We start from the raw sequence: 20324 nt of genomic DNA, 5'->3' as shown, positions 1-20324 counted from the left end.
ATTCAACTGATTTCTCAGCCTCCTTAATATTCCATAACCAACAGTTTTTTCCTTCTTCTTCTATGTTTTTTCTTTTTCTTTTCCTACAGTTCTCATTGTTGTAATTGTTATTAACAATTCCAAACTTATCCTTATCAACAAAATCTGCATTTCATTTGTAGATAACTAAAAGTTATTCTAATGAATTTAGTAAAGAGAACAAGAATAGGAAAGTTGAATCAAAATCTGAGATTCACTCTTCCGCGCAAACGATTTTCTTTAAATTCAAAATTTAAGCAAGAAAATCAATTATTACTATATTACACTGATGAGAATATCATGCAATCCAATGAAATAGCATTTTTAGAGACTACCAGGTTTGCACTAAATATGCCATGTCACACAATAGTCCTGTTATTGATGTCTTTGGAAAAAAAACAAGAAAAAAAAACAGAATTTCGAGACATTGCTATAATGTAGAGTGATATCTGTTAGTTTTGTTGGCACCATTTTGTAGGTGGCTTCAGAAATCTGTACACCATACTACAAAATTGAATATTGGTTGAGCTTAACTGAAAGTTATTGAAGTTATTGAAAGATTGTAGCGATTGGAGTGTGATCAAAACGTCAAAATAAATTATTTCAAGAGGCTAAGAAAAACAATTTTGAGAAATATTTTTCATTATTTTTTTAAAACTATAAAACAACGTCATACTGCTGTAGATTCGTCGGCATTCAATGTATGTTATAAAGCAGTGCTACACACGGTGCGAATACCGTGAAAAATACAACGAACACTACGATAGTCTGTAAAGTATGTGGGCTCAATAGTAACAGAAAATTACAGTGTATACTTCCGGAGAGAAATCGAAATCGAAAATTAGCATGATTACAATATTTCCTTTTTCGATGGGTTCAAGTAAAAACAAGTAAAAAAAACCTCACACTTCAGTTATTTGTTTTTTACCGTTTTCAGTAAAAATTGATCATCACCTGAACAAGGTCCTCGATGGTTGACGGTAAGATTTGGATTTAATCCATAGCATTTGGTCTGGAGTAGATGACATCTTGTCGGATATGTTCTGCCGTCGGTTCCGCAGACCGGCCTGTTGGGGCCGCGGCTTTCGCACTCTTTCAACTTATCAGCACAGTTTACCTAGAAATAACAAGTAAGCAGAAGATAAGTTGTACTTTAAGCTTAGTTTATTCATTATACTTGGTCTTTGTAAAGAACTTCGTACGTGACTCAGTGCTGTTGTAATAAATAACCGTCCGCTGTCAGGAGATTTCCTGGCACCATCAACTTTTTATTTTTTTGATGGTTACGAAGAGATGAATTCTCATCTCTTTAAAAACAATTGACAACAATACTATTCTTTTCCATTCATTTACAACTTGTTCGTACAATATCGTACGCAGAAGAAAGGAGAGGAAGAGGCTGCAGAGCAACTAATCTTTTGAAATAAATGAATATTTGATATGGTAGTGACAGTTTTTTTAACAATATACCGGTAAATTGAGGTATTAAAGCCAACTTTATCTGTGAATACCAATATGTTTAGTCTTCACGGTTAATGGGCAAAAAAGATCCTAAATACAATAAATAAATATCCTGAAACGGTATTTTAAAGGAAAGTTCTTCTTAAATAAGTTTTCTTAGAGTTCATGTTAACTCAAAATATGTATTTCAAGTGAAAACTCAAGTTTGAAAATTGGAAGAATCGCAATTCTTGGGTTTCCGGCGAGAACAAAGGGTTCTTTAATTTTCTCTCTAAACTCACAAATTCAACTCAAGTAGAAGGGAGACTGTAGTAGTTAGGAAAGCTAAATATAACCACCGAAATTGTTACAAACTACGCTTGAACTGTAACTATCAAGCAAATAAACAAAAAGAAAAGTAATGTATCAGAAAAAAGCGGAAAAGAAATCAAACATTTTGACTTGCATCTATAAACTGCAACTGTTCTGCATTATATCCTAAACATTTCTTCTAACTGTAAAGAAGTCGGTTGGGAAACTCATATCGCAATTCGAACTTATAATTATAACCACTGCTAACTACGAATTTTAAACTGTAAAATTGCTTATTATAATAAAAGGACATGAATTCGGGGGGTCACAACCTGTCTAGGGACGTTGAAGGGAGGGATGTGTAAGCATCAGGGTGTAATTATTGTCAGCTGCAGCTGTTCCCTAGGATTTCTTTGGTTAGCAGAAATTGAAGAAGTATACACCCTATCTAGTAACTTTCCACCTCCTTATAATTTTGAGGAATTTTTATAGGAGAACATTGGAAGGGAAGAAGTATGATGGCATGCGAGTTCCTGCCTGCTGTGCCCTCCTGTTCTTCCTAGAACTTCCCTAGAGGACCTGGGTGAGTAACTACTTGGAGGTGTTGCAGGTTGGACGCTCCTCAAGAGTGAGGTGCCCAATAAATCTATTTTGGCCGAAGTGGAGTACACCTTTTAGTGAAAGAACAGAAAAACAAAAATTCCAATGAAGGAGGGACTTCTGAAGAAGAGTAATTAGGAAAATAAAATAGAATTCCACGACATTTTTGCGTAAAAATATATCCCTTATAGTGCTTGTTACATTGATACAACTTTTAACAGGACAAACGAAATAAAGTAAAGTATTTGTACAGTTTAGCCGCGGGTGAAGAAAGGTTGCAGAACTATTCTAGTATTTGAATACCTAACCAGTCATTTATGGGGCTGTTGTGGAAAATTATAGAAAAGAATATAATAAATAGATCGTACTCAGCGTTCTTTAGATAAACTGTAGCGATATCTTGATGCTTATATATTCAGAGAAATAGAGGAAGTCTTAAATGAACTGTGCTAAAGTAAAAATATAGATAAAAGAAAGTAAGCGGAACATAAATTAACAATGTGTGAACATTATGTTTACGTTCGTTTATGACAAGTGTGTAGTAATTAACAACAGTAAAAGAGTAGTATTCGTAGTTATTTAATGTCAAATGATTACCATCATCTCGGTGGAGGGAGGAGAGGTCTGTGTTCACATATTATTAGATATAATATTATTACAGGAGGGGGCTAATCTTTATCTTTAAAAAAAGTTGTTTACCTCTGTAAAGATGGAGCTTCTAAGAAAGCACTAACTCGTGCGCACTCGGTATAAAACTGTTCACACTCTCTCTCTTATACACAGAGATACGGTGCTTCCGTGAAACGCAAGTGTTTGCAGTTCGAAATAAATTTGTGAAATTCGCTTAGCTAATAAAATGCACGTGTGGGACTTTATTTATTGATAAAATTCCAATAATTCCATATGGTCTAATTCAATTGAATTTTAACCACTGTATGTAACTAAGCACTAAATATCTGTGTTGAGATTCTTTGTCCTGAAGCCCAGGCTACAGTTTGGTAACCTCTGTAGCTATACAAAGAATCGTATCTTGGTCTTGTGATTCTTATTCATCATTGGACGCTTAATAACAGCAGTAATCTACCAAGTCTAGGACTAATGTCCAATTTCGGATTGAGCTACAATTAAGGTTTTTGCAGAAGTTGAACAACTTTAGGGAAGAACAGTCTAAACGCCTGCACTGTCAACCTGTTACAATCAAAGATCCCTTAACTTAACCTCTTCACATCCTAGAAACAGCCAGTTACATGATAGTTGGGTGTTTCATCCTCCGTCTCACGAACTCTACAAATAGGATAGGGCTGGAGACTCATTTGGTAGTGACGTCTTAACAAATATTAGCACAATATCTCCAGTTGCTGAACATGTCTGCGAGAGGTTCTTCAGATACATCACAGCATTTTACTAAAAACCCTGGAGGAGCTAGAGGGTTTGTGTTTTGGGTGAGATCCGTTCATAAAATTAGGATGAATGTTGCTAGAACGACATAGCCAAGAAACAAAAGCTCGAAAAATTTGTGCCTAGGTCTATTTTTTAATTAATTCTGAACTCTCGCTTTGTACCTTCTACTTTTTGATAAACCTTCTTTCTATATTTTTCCTAATACTCAAACTTTTTATCCTTTCACTAGGTGATAACAACGTTATCTATTTATTGCGTTGTATTTGTAAGATGGAGTAAAGTTTCATGTAAATAAAGAAATAAATAAGTTAGTGTCGCCTGTGATCACTAGAAATGCAAAACATTACGTGTCAGACTAACATCCCATCTCAGATTGGATCGAAAATTCCTTTAATAGCCAAACATTTAAAAAACGGTTTCAATGATTTTCATTCAAGAAAATGGAATCTCTAAGGGTAAGGAAGTTTCAGTCAACCAAATTAGAGTACTGTTCATCTTCCCTAAGATATTTAATATTTTCAAGAAATAATAATTCAGTAATTTTTGTTCGTTAGCCATGATAGTATGTGCTATATTTCTAGAAGACAGTATTTTCTAGTAGTCTATTCTATTGGAAGAACATAATTCAAACTTTACACCACAAACTAGGAAAGACCTTGGATATCTGATTGATATCACAACACACCTGTACTTTTATAAGCATTTCATAACTTATTATATAAATATAATTTAATCAAATTAACCAGCCTGAGTTAAAGACAGTTTTAAAAGATTTTGGCGCAATTACTCAATTAGTCAATAAAGAAAAGTTGTTAAGTTTAATAGTAAAGTGAATAATAGTAAATAATAATAAAGGTAATCGCTAATGATAACCTTGTATTAAATTGGATGCACATTTTATTGGATTAATATATAAATTCGTATCGATCTATTTCAGGATTTGTGTTTTTTTTTTTGCAGATAGATTGACAGAGCAGGTTCCTCCTTCGACAACTTTTCCTGTACGAGTTTAACAAGAGAGTTCTTCAGTCGCTGTGTCTTCTCGACAGGTTTATGCTGTCTATAAGACTTGCTCAGAGTGTAGTCAGGAAGTTGTCTGACCGGTCCGAATGGACATTTTTGGTAATATGACTTCCTAGCTGTTCATTACACTGTGATTGATGGAACATTGTTGGTGAATGATTGATCATTTCAACAACTTGATCTAATTGGATCCTCGTTCATTCAGAATAAATTACAACGGTAGAAAAAGAGCAGAGTACAGTTGTGCTACAGGAATGCTGGTGAAATTGGAATCAAGGGTGCCTGGCAACACCAATCTGGGTACCAAGATTGGAGGTCACATTCACCGAAGAAATATCAGAACCACTCTCGTTAGTAGAAACCCTTTATCGGTCTGATTGTTACAACAAAAAAATGAAGATTATGTTGTGTGAATGATGAGGTAGAGTGCATTCTTCATTTGAAAATGATGCCATCTTCATTTGAAAATGATGCCAACGAAGCCGATACGATTCATTGCCAGCAACTTCTTACTTTGGTAGAAGTAATTCAAAAGAAACATCTAAATCGAAGACAAGGATCATCCTATAATGGTAGTGGCTCCCCTGAATGAGCCATCCACAACATACTGGAAGATCTATTCCCATTCGAATGTATCCCTAGATATCAAGCCTCCCCGCTAATTCATGTTCACTATGTAATGAATTCCGAAGCAGGAATTACGAGTGATTTCTAGAAGTTTATTGACTTGCATTTTACAGTACAATCAACGTGCTTTCCAAAATCTCCAAAAGGTATATTATAAAGTCAAGTTTTAATCAAAAACATTTTCTTGAAGAACGCATGAAGAAACTGTTTTCAATGTAAATATTTACACTTCGTGCGTAATTCTGTTTGAATATCTCGCTCTTGAATACCATCGTTCTAAACAGTTTAACCACTGTTCTTTTCAATTTCCTAAAACCATTCGTGCACAATACATTTATATATCTTAAAATGCCCTTCAGAAGAATTTAAAGCTGCATTCGCTCTTAGCTTCTAGACCTTTCCTCTAAGATCATAAGTGTACTTTACAGTACTCTTACAGGCTGCTGAAGAAGTTGATGTGTGCAACTGTTTTGATTTAAAGAACTGACAGACAAACTCTAGCTTATCTCCATGCATTTCACTTCACAATTGCCGACATTCTACAACAACAACAAAAAAAAGATAATAGATCTAAAAAAAAAAGGTTAAGATTAAGCCACTCCTTCTTCAATCTACAATCTTAACTGAACAAAGACACTAATCCAGACCAATTCAAAATAAAATTTACAAATTTTGTTTGTTTTTTTGTGCTCGGAAAACTTCACAACTTATAGTTCCGCTAAAAATGTAAATCCACACCATATGATCCCTAGCAGGAAGTAAAAGAAAGAATAAACTAAAAACTTAAGGCAATTTGATCAAACTAATATAAAATTATATCTGGTAAATCTTTACGAACGTTTATTAGGTATGCTACATGTATCGTACATGCAACAAGATAAACAGCAACTCATTACTCATATCAATAAATCAATAGCAAATAAACGCAAGAATATGCAAATCTAGACGGCTTGCACAATTAAGTGGCGCCGTATTCTAGTATTGTAATTACTCGTAATTGAATGTTTTATAGTTAGAGATCTTATTTAAAATTAAATGCAAGAAATGGAAAAAAAGTGTGAAAATTGTATTGGTTTTTCTTTTCTGTTTTACAATCTGTGCGTGTAAACTCTTTTGCACGCTCCCACATGGCCTAGCGTGATTGTGTAATATTCCTGCTATACAGATGTAATTCTAAATCATCTAACGTGTATATCAATTCGTATCTATATAAATAAAAGTAGTTATCCTTGAAAGAATAGTTTTGTAAAGTGGTTTTTATAGTGCAAGGTGTATTTGATTCAAATTATGATCTGCACATAAGTTGGACAAGATCAATATTATTTATTTTAATTATTTATTAAAATCAGAAATAATACAAATAATAAATAGTAAAATTTTAAGTGATGCTCAATCTAGCTCGTTCAATCATTCAGGTTTTGCATCTTACTCTATGACTAAGAATGAGTTTTAACCTGAATAATTCTGTAATTATTGATCAATTTTCTTCAAATCTGGAAGTTCGAATAATCATTTAATTGATCATAAGTGAAGTCGATATTTGCTAAAAAATACTTTTTCTCACATCTCAACCTTTTCGGAAGATACTTCGTTTTGGTCCTCTACATCAGATAATTCTAAATAATTAGAATTGTAAATTTACGATTTGGTCAAAACAAAAATATAAAGGGAAATTTCTTTGTAATTAAAAAAAAAATATCACTTGTTCTAACAATTAACATTCATAACCTTTATTTATTTAAAAACTTTTGTTTCTAATGAGAACTGGGTTTCGAAAATTCATTACCTGTAGTTTAAGGAAATCGCGTAAACTGATGGAAATCGTAGGAAAATTAGCACTTTCAAATTATTCAATTATTCTCTCCAAATTTCCCCAAAATTGAAATTTTAGCAATTCATTTAATCCCAGTTATTATCGATAAGTGATGAGGTTGTAAAGTGCACTGAACGAATACTTTAGAAAGTAGCCTGACCTCATCTTTCAAATTCTGTTAAAAAAAACAAAACGTGATTACGTAAATTGAGAAAAGAGGAACCTACGATGAGTAAGTTCAATGAATTCAGATACTGACACGTCTTAAATAATAATAATAACAAATCTGAATTAATATGGTTAATGTATAATGCAGATGGCGGCAGAACAAGTCATTCGATGAATTGCTGCCCGTATTGTCAAGTTTGATGCCAGATTTCATTTTTTTCAGTTGCTGTCATCATTCAACAATAAATCTAACCAAGGAAAACCAGAGTCTTCATAATTCTAAGAGCATACAACACAGAAATTTATCTATAAGAGCTATGAAGCACCGGAACGCATTAGTATTCAATTATGCATTTTTTTTTTTTTACTGTATACCGGAGGGGAACAAAAAATAGAACGTCCTTTGGATGAACATTTTATTTTAGGAGATAAGTAAAGTAGTTACTGTCTCTTTTATTAAGAGATCAGTGTTAAATTTTTCGTATGAACTTCCAAATTTGTAGAAATCGCTTTATCAGAATTACAATACTAGTTCAGAATCTTAAAAACACCCTATCCAGTTAAAGAACATTAAAAAAAAAACAAGAACAAAAAAACAATGTTACATTTTTACAGTTCCTTCACCTCAATTGAAATAATCGTAACGGCAGTCAGTAACTTACCAAAAAATTGTCAACAATTTTTTTATTTTGGTCACATGTTCTCAATTAGAATAACATCTGCGAGTGTATGAATGTATGTTAAATGAAGTCATGGATGACGATCTCCAGACTCTGATGGCTTACAATGCTTCACTTTGTTTATATCAGTTTATTGAGAATGTTAACTTCTTAGTATTCAAAGTTATTTCTTTATCTGTCAAAGATTGAAGAGCCAATTAATATTGGCCAAATTATCAAAAGTACCGATTTTTAATACAAACAAATTTATAATGTACATTAATCAACCAATAAATATATAAATAATAACTTATTATTCGAATACAGAATACATTCTCACTCAGCTTAGGATTAAGCTGGTAGACAGACTGACAGCTTTGAATGCCCCTGTCTGTCTGCCTCCATAGATAAACTATCCTTTTGACAAGGATATTTAGTTTTATTGCCTTCTTGGTTTGTACAACAAAATCCGATTGGAAGGCTGAAAAATACATTTAGATCCACCCATAGATGAGTTTTCGGCCTCTAAATTGCCAGATCCAACCACATCGAACCTTTAATACACCGCAGAGACTCACCCCTAGAGGTGGTCTTCGGGTTTATTCTCTTATGATCCCCTCCTGCTATAGAAATCCAGAAATGTGATCTGAATCCTGAAGTTGATCATATATTTATTACTTGTCGGAGTAATTCTACGAGGTAAACGTCCAAATTAAAAGAGAGTTTTCTTTCCTCTGTAAGTATTTCTTGTAAAAAAATCTAGCAGCGAGACAAGGGTTTGATACGTGAAGAGCGAAGAGATTCCTTGTTTTCCACCAGATGAACTAAACAACTACCAAAATTTTCATTTCTTACTTTTTTTTCTTTTACTAGAATTTATAGTGATCTGATTTCTACTAACAAATTTCTATAGTAAGGATTTTCAAAACTATAAGAAGCCATTTTTTATGTCTTTGGTCACTGTCCTTTGTGATGATTTTTAACATCTTCTTAGATGTTGCCCGAAGATTTGATTTGATTCCAGTTCAGATTTACAAAGTTGTGAATCTGACACCTTGTAGTTCCACTTTTTCAAGCACCAACTTGTAGTTAAGATGACAAAAGAATTTCTTACTTTATAGTAGGAAAAGTTAACATCTTTAAACAGTAAACAAAGTTACAACATGAGAATTAAGAATAGATGTTGAAAGCCGCATGGTAATAATGAGCTTTCAAGTAAAATAATCTCATCTCTGTTGTGAGCTTTACAGGTGCGCACAAAAGAATTGATAAATGAGAATTGCCAAAGAGAAAATCACGTATGGTACTTGTTTATACCATTTTCACTGTCATTTCACACAAGCGTGGAATTTTTAAGTGAAAGCAATAAAAAATGCTAATACAGTGAGAATGTTAAAATAAGAAGTAAAGAAAAAAAGGACCTGATCGAAATTAAGCTCTGTTAGTCGAACAGACAAACAGGGTAGTACTTTATTTAGTATTAAATAGAGATGTTTTATGTACTGTTGGATTTTGTTTTTATATTGTACATAGTGTATTATACAGTATACATAGATATAGAATACATATGATTCTCTGTCAGTAGTTAATAGTGGAACATTTACCCCATTAATCTTTATGGAGGGACTAGCATCTTGTCAGCGCATGGAGAGAGTCTGGATTCCAGTCTGCCATTATATTTATGTATATTTCAATGTATATTTATTTTTAGAAACATCCAGAGATATACATCTTGGAGATATTTACGAGTATCTAAGTAACGAGCAAGAAACACCTGTTATGCAGTAACGGTAATAAATTGTACCTTTTTCTACTAAAGACATTTTATAGCTTTGATTTAAGTGAAAATAATTTTAAATTGCGGTAATTAACTAAAAGAGAAACTTGGTGTAGATACGTACACGACATTTTCTTGCTGTAATAAAAATAAACAAACAAATCACTAAAAATCTAAACGATTCGATACGTTTTGACACTTCGAGCAATGGAAAATTTAATTTTCTTAACCTGCTGAAGAAAATTTGAAAATATCCACAACATTCTAACCCTAATTATCATCAGAATGTTTGCTTATCGTCATATTATTGATGCCTAAAACTAATCCTTTATATCTGCCTAGTGAGAATGGACACTGAGCCTGTAATAAAGCTAAGCACAAATGTTATACAGTGGCTGGAAAGAGTGAGAAAATGATTCTTAAGTGGATTACGGCCACAGCGTTCGACAAGACTTATATTTCCGGGAAAAAGTTTGATATGAACTCTGACACGAATGCAGTAAATACCATTTCATAATATCGGCATCGAAAAAGGTGGATTTCATTCAATCTTATTTCAGAATTAAATCGTATGTGAAATGTGTGTCGAGTAAATGCCACTCCCCAAATGATTCTGAAAAAAGTGACAGGGGAAAGACTTTACAAAATACAAGATCAAGGTGGGGTACGAAATATAATTTAAGTTAGTTATCGTATTTGGTTGCAAAACTGTTATAATAAATAATTCGTACAGGTGTTCTTTCTGACCAATTATATATAATTATTCGTGTTATACATTTACAATCTTGTAATATGCTGATTTTGCTCAAATACTTGACGGTAGGGGAAGCAGAAATCAATTAAAATATTTCTAGTTTATAAAAAATTCAAAATTGGCATTTTCTCTTATCATGTCGCCAGTGCAAATTTTCAAATTTGAATTGCCATCGGCAATTATGTTTTAAGATCTTTTGGTACGCCGAAAAATGTTATTTACAAATTTTACTGCATGTGTGTTTACTTTTCTATAGGAGTGTGGACAGTTTCATAAATAATTAAGTTGACCAAGTTAATTAAATATCATCGAGCAGCGAAGCATTTAAATGTTCAATTTAAGTAATATTTCTAAATTAGGAGATTTGCAAAATGATAGCAATGAGTGAGATATAGTAAGTTAATGAGCTCAATTTGTTTCTAATTATTTTCTCTTAATATTAACATTTCAGTTTGGAAAATTGCGAGCATGTTTTTGAACAGGACTAAAGGACTTTGGAGAACCTAAAGCGCGTTCCTGAGGACCACGGTGCAATTTCTCCCCTTTATTTTGCATTCTAACTAAAACACTATTCCGAATACAAAATTAAATAACATTAATCAGCTAAAAACCAGAAGCTTCTCACTAAAGCATCTGGTTGTCGTAGGAACCGGCTCTGGTTACCAATATATATATATTTTTTAGAAGAGGCCGTTGGCTATTTGATTAAAAAATAAATTAAAATGAAAAACTTGAAGTCCACAAAAACAAATTGGGTAGTCAGATTAAAGAATCTTTGAAAAAGAAAGAACTATCTAATATAATATAAAGGAATATCTCGAATCAATCAATCGATATTGTAAGCTCTGCTTGTTGTGCATTAAGAAAACCTGATGCGAACACGGTAATGATTTTTTTTTTACCGCAGTTTATGTAATAATTAAACCTTCTTGAAACTTCATTTTGAATCGTTTGGGACTTTCTTACTTCCGGACAGCTATTTTCTTCAACTTCAAAACTTATCTCCATAAATAATAATTTGCACTTTCTGAGATTGTTTCGTTTCTGAGCTAGTCTTCACGCGCACAATTTTATAAAATTTACTTTTCAATGAAAAACTAATATTTTCAGTAGAATCTCACCACCAACAATTTGTCTCGATCGCTAGTAGAAGAGATAAAGGTATGATTTTGAGGGATCTAGGAAAAACCCCAAATATCCCAAAACCAAGAACCCCAAAATCTGAGATATTATCCCAGATAAACGATGCTGAGTTTCAGAAAATATGAGCCAAAGTAAACTTAAAAATCCCACTATATTTCTGGTAGTTCCCTAAAAACAGTACACTTCCTTTGTCTGTCACCTCAAAGGTGTAATCAATATAAACAATCTCCTAATTATTCAATAGGCGAGATTCGTAAATTATCTATCATTTAACTGTGATATAATTCCAGTGATAACCGATTAGCTCACACATGACCTTCTAGCTAAATATTCACAGTTACATTATGTTAACCAGTTTTATTATTTTTATTTAATGTTGTGGTTATCTGTGTCATGGGCACAAATTAATTTAATTAGGCTGTAATAAAATTTACTAATTACCATATTTATTATAAATAAACATACAATTATGTAGGATTTAATTTGTTAACTAGCTATAATTTGTTTCAATTTGAGAACATAGATTATGAAACATTTTCTTTTGTCTTTACTCTCTTATTTCTCTTACCATTGTAAGTGGGTTATTCTTTTTTCAGTTTTCCGTCTTCTTTTTCCAAAATGCGTCTGATTATTTCCTTTAATCTGCACACACTTTTATCTGAAGGGTGTGGCTTTTGTTTTACACAATTCTCGCAATTAAGAGTGATATAATTGAATCTAATACAACTATGAAATCAAACAACGAAAAGTATTGTTTCATCCAGAACTTCTTTTTATTTAGTTCTATCTAACGACATAATCACGACATGTAGGATTTAAAAATAATACAGCGTTTTCTGTTCATTAGTAACGCAGGACAAATATGCTCGCCAAATAGTTGAATCGTGATCTTTAGTATTTTGTTGTTGTTCCGAGAATTCGATATTTGAACTAGCCTTCTTTTCGTTCAGATCCTGTCTTCAATTTGGAGATTACAAGCCCGAAGGAGGTATTGGCTGTTCTAATAACATCACAATAATTTTCCAAACAAATAACAAAACAATAGATACAACAAACTACTACTATCAGGATCTACGGACCTGCAAGTTTGAGCCTAAAGATTCTTGAGGAGTTGTATCAAGGTATCGGCATTTCTAGTCCTGTTGCACTACCAAAATACCCACAATAGAATAAAACGGAGACATCTGCAACAATCTCGCAAATTTTCATCCGCTCGAATGGAGTCAGCTGTCTGAACAAGCTGAAAACTAAAACTCATCATCTTATGGTAACAGTTATGCGACTGAAAACAAGTTCTCTATTTTCTTGAAGACCTGGAACATCCAGGAAGTGAACAAACTGCTTTTTTAGAAAAATCTATTTCCTGTGTGGACTTTTCTTACCATCCCAGTTGGGAATGATTTTCCGAACCGCTCTTTAAGATTTTTCCTCACAAGAGTAACCAACTCACTCTCATAATAACATGATCGTCAAATTTTAATGAAACTAAGGAGGAACGATGCAGAATGTGAAATACTTTATATTTTTAACTCTGCTCTGTTGGCTATGGATCTTGAAAAACTACTTTTAATTTGTCAAACCTTTGTGGTGGCCCTGCTATAATACAAAAGAGTACTACTTACACAAAATTTTACTTTTAGCTGACTGCAATGGCTGCTGACTTTTTGATTGAGTATTATTTAGTACAATTTTTTTCCCCCAAATGCTGCAAAGTTTGTCCAATATAGTGGCTTAAAGACGGAAGTAATTATTGCAATCTCTTCATTTAACCAACACAACTTCTACACTGAGTATACTTCTTCAACTGATCACTTATCAGAAAATCTAAAAATGTGACAAAAACTGTTTTCTCAGACCTAAACCTAACAAATCAAGAGTTCAAGAAACTGTAAGCATTATCCATCTTAGATGTTTTCTTCTTATTGATTTCTGACCGTTGTCTGTGTCAACGTTCAGGCAAACTCGAAACTTTGGACTCAGTCTTTAGTAATTCCTCTTTCAATTGAAAAAATCAAACAAAATTATCCAATGTTACTGAAGAATATATATTCAGTAAGAAAAAGTGATTAAATTGAAGCAGTACTAAGAGAGGTTGGTGTACAAGCACCACATACATCGGTATGCAGATTTAGGAATATACATATATATACTCGTATTCACCTGCAAGAAGTGAGATTATATATTATTCTCCTTTGAGAAGAGAAGGGAGAGAAATAACCTGATGGTGGTGGCGCCAAACTGAAATCTTGTCCACAAATTCTTAACCAGAAACCTGTCGTTGTCATTGGGCAAATATATATGTATAAAATCACACCATCAATATGTATGTATATATGTATACATTCCAAATGAAGATTCTTCACGCCTGTAATTCCAGTTTTAGTTTACTGTACTTTTATTAATATACATAATATATATGCGATATAAAATAAATAATTCTTCAACTTTTTTTATAACATGTTTAATAAAATTATTATGAGCTACAAAATAAACATGTTATTAATTTTATATTTTATTTTTAAATTTTTATGTTGTGAAAACATAGTAAATTTTATAGAAGGTAGTTAGGAATTTCTGCAACATCACTGTATTATAAAATACTGAATAGTGCGGTAAATTGATCAATTATACAATAATTATGCAAAAATAAAATAATCTCAGATGTTAACTTGTGTAAAAGTAAAATATGCTTTTTGTACACATTAAATTTTTCATTTCCTCTAAATTCGAAAAGAACAGTAGATCGTCAAAGTTTTGTCACCGGTAATATTTATTTTGAGCCACCGAAGTCCAATCCAATCAATACCAAGCTTTCAGATATACTGGGAGCCAATTTTGAAAAAGTAAACTAAACATTGAATAAAGAGGTACTTTCGGTAATGAAAATTTCTTTAAACTCAATTTTAACAATAAATTCAAAAGATAGGTACACACACCTTGCAGAAAAATGATACTTTAGAGAAAAATCTATCCATCCATATTTCATTTTGTAAACTTCCGTTTGTAGACTTCCTTTTGACTGATTTGCACCAAACAGATCATTTTGTAAAAAAATCACACTTCCGCATTCTGGGAATCTCAAAACGGATATTTTAGATAAAAACTGAAAATCAAAATCTGCACGATTACGATTACCTTATCCTACCTACTATGGTAGACCAAGAGAACGAACCAGCTGTAATTTAAGCTTACGATACAAATTAAAAAGTTAGTGAAGTTTTAGTTGAAAGGAAACGTTTGGTTGGTAATATAATATTTGTTACAAAGGAATGTCGTTTTTAGTCTCATAGATTTTTTTATTTTTAGTTTATTTTTCATTTAATTATTTTTTAGTGTGGGGAGATAATTTCTATAACTGCAATAACAAAAAAGAAAAAATATAAAAATGATTTGCAAGTTATTAAAATAATTTTCAACAAGATATTGCACATTAATGTTAAAATAAATAAATAATAATAATAATAAAATGGGGATGTTGCAAAATTATGTTAATAAATGCAATAAAATCACCTAACGTACACTTAACAATCCTCTAACCCATACTATAAAATTCATATTATGTATGCAATAACTATACTCGAGTAGAATACCTAACTAAATTGCTTCTCAACTATGGAGCGATCATTATCGATTTGCATTTGTGAATCCCTAAACAGCTTGAGCAGTACACAAAGGATTACAGATGATTGTTAGTTGTTCACCGATTTCAAGATGAATCCTCTAATATAAACAATTAAAAAAAATCTTATGTAAACACGAGCACACTTTCTCTTAATCTAGCCCAGTTATTGTTATTTATTTATAAACGATAAATTCACTTAAATCGAGAATTCCATTATTTATTAAATTAAATTATGTGAGTTAATGGAGGTCACATTAAAATAGGGTAGCGAAATAAAGAGCATATAGTATGTTGTTCACCTTTTTTGGTGGCAGATTAATTAATCCAGAAGGAAGAATGATTATTGACAATATAATTGATAATTTCTTATTTACTTTTTGGTCAAGCTTTCAACCACAGGTCATCTTTAGGAGTTAAGCTTATTAAGAATAATATTTTTTACATTTTCATCATCAAAGATTAGTGTGTGTCTTCTCTCCTGACTGTTTAGATACTTTGTACAATGTCAAGAAAAATTAATGGTCTTTAATCCTTTATTTGAGTCCTTTTCAAGCCGTAATGATCGCTCTGGGACTTCATATGGATTCGATAAGACATACGGTTAGTACTCGTAATTTTTACGCTCTGTTCTACTTAATACGATTTCTCGTTTTAGACAAAACATACGATGTGTGGAATGTGAATGTCAGGCTTTAAACTGAAATATTCAATAACAAATTTTGCAATAAAAATATTTGTAGATTACTTCAAAAATAAATAAATAAATAAAGTTCAATAAAAAATATAAATATTTAAGGAATGAGAAACTATTCATGTAAAGAATTTTTATTATATTTTTAACACCTAATCATAGCAGTATATTATTATAACTAACAAGCATAAAGTTTTTTTTTTCTCTCCAAAGATATTAAATTTAAAAAGGAAAAAAATATATAGGCTGTTATCTGGAGATGGTGAGGGGGCGCTTGTGTTGGGGCTTCAATACTGTCAAGGAGTGATGAAGTCGTTCGACTGGTTCTCATATGCAAATTACCACTGTTATAGCGATCATATTTTTAAAAACAAGTCAATGCATCATTCGCCAAAATAATGGTCTATATTTATTAGTATAATTCTATTCTTTTTCGCGCCGAAACTAACTTTTAGTTAGTTTTAATTTAATCGGCATTTTTTTTTCTTTTTTGTAATAAGGTCCAAAAGTTTTTAATAATTTTGTTACAATATCTCAGGTAATTATCCACTAAATAAATCACATGATCAGGTGATACTTGGATGGTTTCATGGTAGCAAGGTCTGGAGCAGGGGATTTATTTTGACACAGGAGAAGAATTAGTGACCACTTGAATACTGGGCCAACTAACTACCTTTAGCCGGAGAACTCCGGCTTGAGCAGAAAAAGGTATGAGCTTTTTTTTAATGCATTGTCTTTATCTTGAAATTATTTCTGTAATGTACAGTCAACAAAAAGTATCTTTGTCAAGGTTGCTGTTCTAACTGCCTGGGTGCAGAGAACTTTCTTTAGCAGGCACCACGATAACCTGCCAAGAACTGGATGACAGCATTCATCAGTTTGCAAATAGTTGGAAGTTTAAAATGTGATTGGGGGGTGTCCAGACTGAGCAGATAGTAGATGTTTCTGTCCTTTCCGGGACAACTCTCTCTGACTTCATGTGTTCAATGATACTTAAAGTTTATGTAAAGTTTATGAGGTAGAAGAGGAAACTTTCAATTTATCTCATGATGAATCAGGTACTTAGCATCTTGGTTATCGGTATAAGGCACAACAAATTTTGTCCCTTAAGATTCCCTCTGATGCATACATTAATTGCTTTAATTCCAAGATAAATAATACTGATTATAAAGAGATAAGCCCTTTGGTTATTGCATTAGACTCTCATACGGATATCCTGCTTTTATATTTTCACTAGAAAATAAATTTAGAAATGAAATACCGACGTTAGAGTTCCTTCGCCAGTCCACGGTTCGTTCCATTCAGACGAACTTGAACAGATAAATGAGCTAATCCCAGACTAAAATAATACTTCATTAATAAAATATAATTTCTTCATCTTGTCAGATTGAAAATAGGAAATAAACATGTTTTCCGTGATATTACTGACACAGTTTTCTTAATCACATCCTTATGTACGTTGTAACCACAGAATGTATCCTTTTAATAACCACATCCTCAATAATATAATGTTATTATTTATAAGATAATCATTTTTGCACATTATATTTCTTAATAAATGCATTTATGTGCAATTTATAGCAATACATATTAAAACAGGAAGCTCGATGAATTTTCTTTTTATTTAACTAAATTCAGTTCACATTCTTTTCTTGCCGGTCAGAGAAAATCAGTCAAATTGAGTTTGCACAGAAGTATAGGTCCAAGAAACAATTTTTAAGCGCATAATATGAGTATATGTGTTTAAGAGAGAGGAATACCAAAAATAAAATAAAAAATCGATTACCATTTTTGCTTCCTGAACTAAGATTTCAGAAAAACAAAGATCGGAAGAGCTTAATGATTGAAATTTACAATTATTATTTTGTATACGAATTCCTAAAGAGCTTTCTTTAATTTTGCAATCGTAACTTAAAATTCAGGCTACCCTGTATGTACAATCCATCTTTGCCTTAGTTATGAATACACTGAAGCAGAAATCTTCAAACTTTCCAATTAAACTAGATAAGAAATCCTTATTTTTCCACTAATTTTGCAATCTTAACTTAAAATTCGGGTTACCCTGTGTGATAAAAAACCTTTGTCTTATATATTAACACAATGAAAGAGAAATCTCAATTTCTGGTCTAAGTAGACCAGAATTCCTTATTTTTCCATTATTTTGCAATTCTACCTTCCAAATTTTGGCATTACTTACGTAAATGCTTTTATTAGAGTAAAATTATATTTTTTTTTGGGATAATATTTCTTTATTATGTGAGTACTCAAGAAAGTGCAATCAATCTTAAGCATCCCTCTAGCTTATATCTTTCAAACGAATCAACTTCATAATTTAAAGTTGGCAATATATTGAAGTTTTGTTTGAATATACCAAGCATTGAAAGTTGACTAAGTTTCATGCAAATGTTTGGTAACAGGATGTACTATTATTTAACTCTCATCAGCCTCAAGTTAAACTGTATTAAATATACAGCGGTAGCACTCACTACAGGAAGTCGATGATCTTTAGTTCTCAATGAAGTCTCGTGGCCACTGGCGATTCAATCGGCACGATGGATTGTTAGGAATAACAGTTGGGGAGAAAGACTGTACAAATGAATTAGAGCAATTAGAAGGAGCAGTTTGGAAGTTGCGTTATTTCGTCTTGGCAAATTGTTGAACAAATGAGATGTTGAGGTCGTTATGCAGAGTAAGGTTAGTCACCACAGAAAGGAGTGACAACTATCTGTCGGAGTAGTTTTGATTGGAATGTTTGCGCTATCCGTATGTTTGTAGGTTTGGCTGAACCCCACAGCTCTAGTCCGAAGTCCCACATATGTTTGAGGATAGTATTATATATAAATCTTTTGAGTACTATGGACAATTCAGAGCATCGTCCAAGTATTCTGTAAAGAAACAATTTAACTAAAATTGAATGCAAAACATCACAATACAAAGAATTAAATTTAAATTGTTGCTTTCACACCTGGCCGTGTGACAGAGATTTTCATAATTTGCGTCAGCAATCGGCGCAGACAAGCAGTTGTTGAAGTCTTATCAGCGCTATGAAGATTTTAAATATGATATCCACTGTTTATTCGCAGAGGTAGCTAGTACCTTATTGCTATCTTAAATGTAACAGATAAATATGTTGTAAAGGTGTGACAATTACGTCTTAATGTAAAGGACAATTTGTTTTAGAAAGATAAAACAGTAGTAAATGCACGTTAACAGTATTTTACAAAAAAAATCACCCTTCTTACTGCAAGAATTACAATTCTAATTCTCGCAGAACACACACATTCAGTTCGAAGTGATTGTTCAAATTAGAATTGCATAACTACTAATTTCTAGAGAAAGTTGAATTATTATTTCACACGATTGTTATTTTCTTCTATAAGATTTTGACAATATAACAATAATGAAAGAACGAGAGGAAAAGTAATCACAGCGAGCGACTGTTACTAGAAACCGAACGAATTAATGTAATTCATCCTGAGTTGACGACCTTCTCCAATAACAGGTTATTTACTCCACGAACCAGGAAATTCTATCACTCACGAATAAGGAGAAAAGTAACACACATCGTTCAGTATATTTATGTGACTACAAAGAACGGATTTAACCTATATTTAAGTGTTAATAAGGCCGCAGAATATAGATAGAATCTCAGGCCGGCCAAATTAATCATAATTCTAACTGTACACTTCCTTTACTAAGCGCCACTGTATTTTGTGGAACACTTCTTCCAGCCCATTGATTCCAATAGACTTAATAGTGAAAATGTAATTGCTGGAGTTTGTTTGGTCAGGATTTATGAGTGAGTCTGCAGTTTTTGACAGCGCTGTTTTCCTTCTTTAGATCATTTATCTGCAATTGAATCATACAGCTTAAAGTCGCATCTCACCAAAACCTTTCGTAAACTCCCAGCTGGAATAAGTTTCAAATAAAAATTATAGTCATTGAAACAAATAGCTCATAGCTTCAACATTAGATTGAAAAATGTTGAAGAAATATCGTAGAATAAGTTTACGAAATAATCGTGACAAAAAATGAAAAAAACCTATTGTATGAACAGAGTCACAACTATCTCCTACTGTCTCATCTGCAATTTTCTGTCATTTCGATAATTATGCCATTTCACTATTTATCTGCCGATATCTTATTAGTAGCAAAACTATATATTAAAGGATTATATTATGTTGGCCTACAATAAATAACCCTCCAACCACAAAGGTTATGTAAAGTCGTGAATGTTTCATAAATGTTTTTCAAAATTTAGAATTCATTTAGTTGA

At 32.2% G+C, this 20324-nt stretch overlaps 1 protein-coding gene and 1 long non-coding RNA gene across 7 annotated transcripts in view; one reads left to right on the top strand and one right to left on the bottom strand.

Annotated features, from left to right (window-relative positions):
• The window catches only part of magu (SPARC related modular calcium binding-like protein magu), a 54563-nt gene that overhangs the window by 13123 nt on the left and 21116 nt on the right, over nucleotides 1-20324 (bottom strand). For both annotated transcript variants that reach the window (XM_074117783.1, XM_074117786.1), the window contains exon 2: nucleotides 973-1135. In XM_074117783.1, the coding sequence (XP_073973884.1) occupies nucleotides 973-1135 (163 nt within the window). The remainder of the gene's footprint in view (nucleotides 1-972; nucleotides 1136-20324) is intronic.
• The window catches only part of LOC141448919 (uncharacterized), a 42350-nt gene continuing 38304 nt past the window's right edge, over nucleotides 16279-20324 (top strand). The window contains exons 1-2 of one of the 5 annotated variants that reach the window (XR_012455256.1): nucleotides 16315-16449; nucleotides 16587-16756. This is a non-coding gene — a long non-coding RNA (uncharacterized lncRNA). Of the gene's footprint in view, nucleotides 16757-20324 lie in introns of all 5 variants that reach the window. The other 4 variants (XR_012455257.1, XR_012455255.1, XR_012455259.1 and 1 more) reach the window with 4 other exon arrangements.

The sequence above is a fragment of the Rhodnius prolixus genome, unplaced genomic scaffold (assembly GCF_049639745.1).
Source record: "Rhodnius prolixus isolate KJV_2025 unplaced genomic scaffold, Rpr scaffold_2, whole genome shotgun sequence".
Lineage (NCBI taxonomy): Eukaryota > Metazoa > Arthropoda > Insecta > Hemiptera > Reduviidae > Rhodnius > Rhodnius prolixus.
This window is presented reverse-complemented; position numbering and strand designations above follow the sequence as displayed.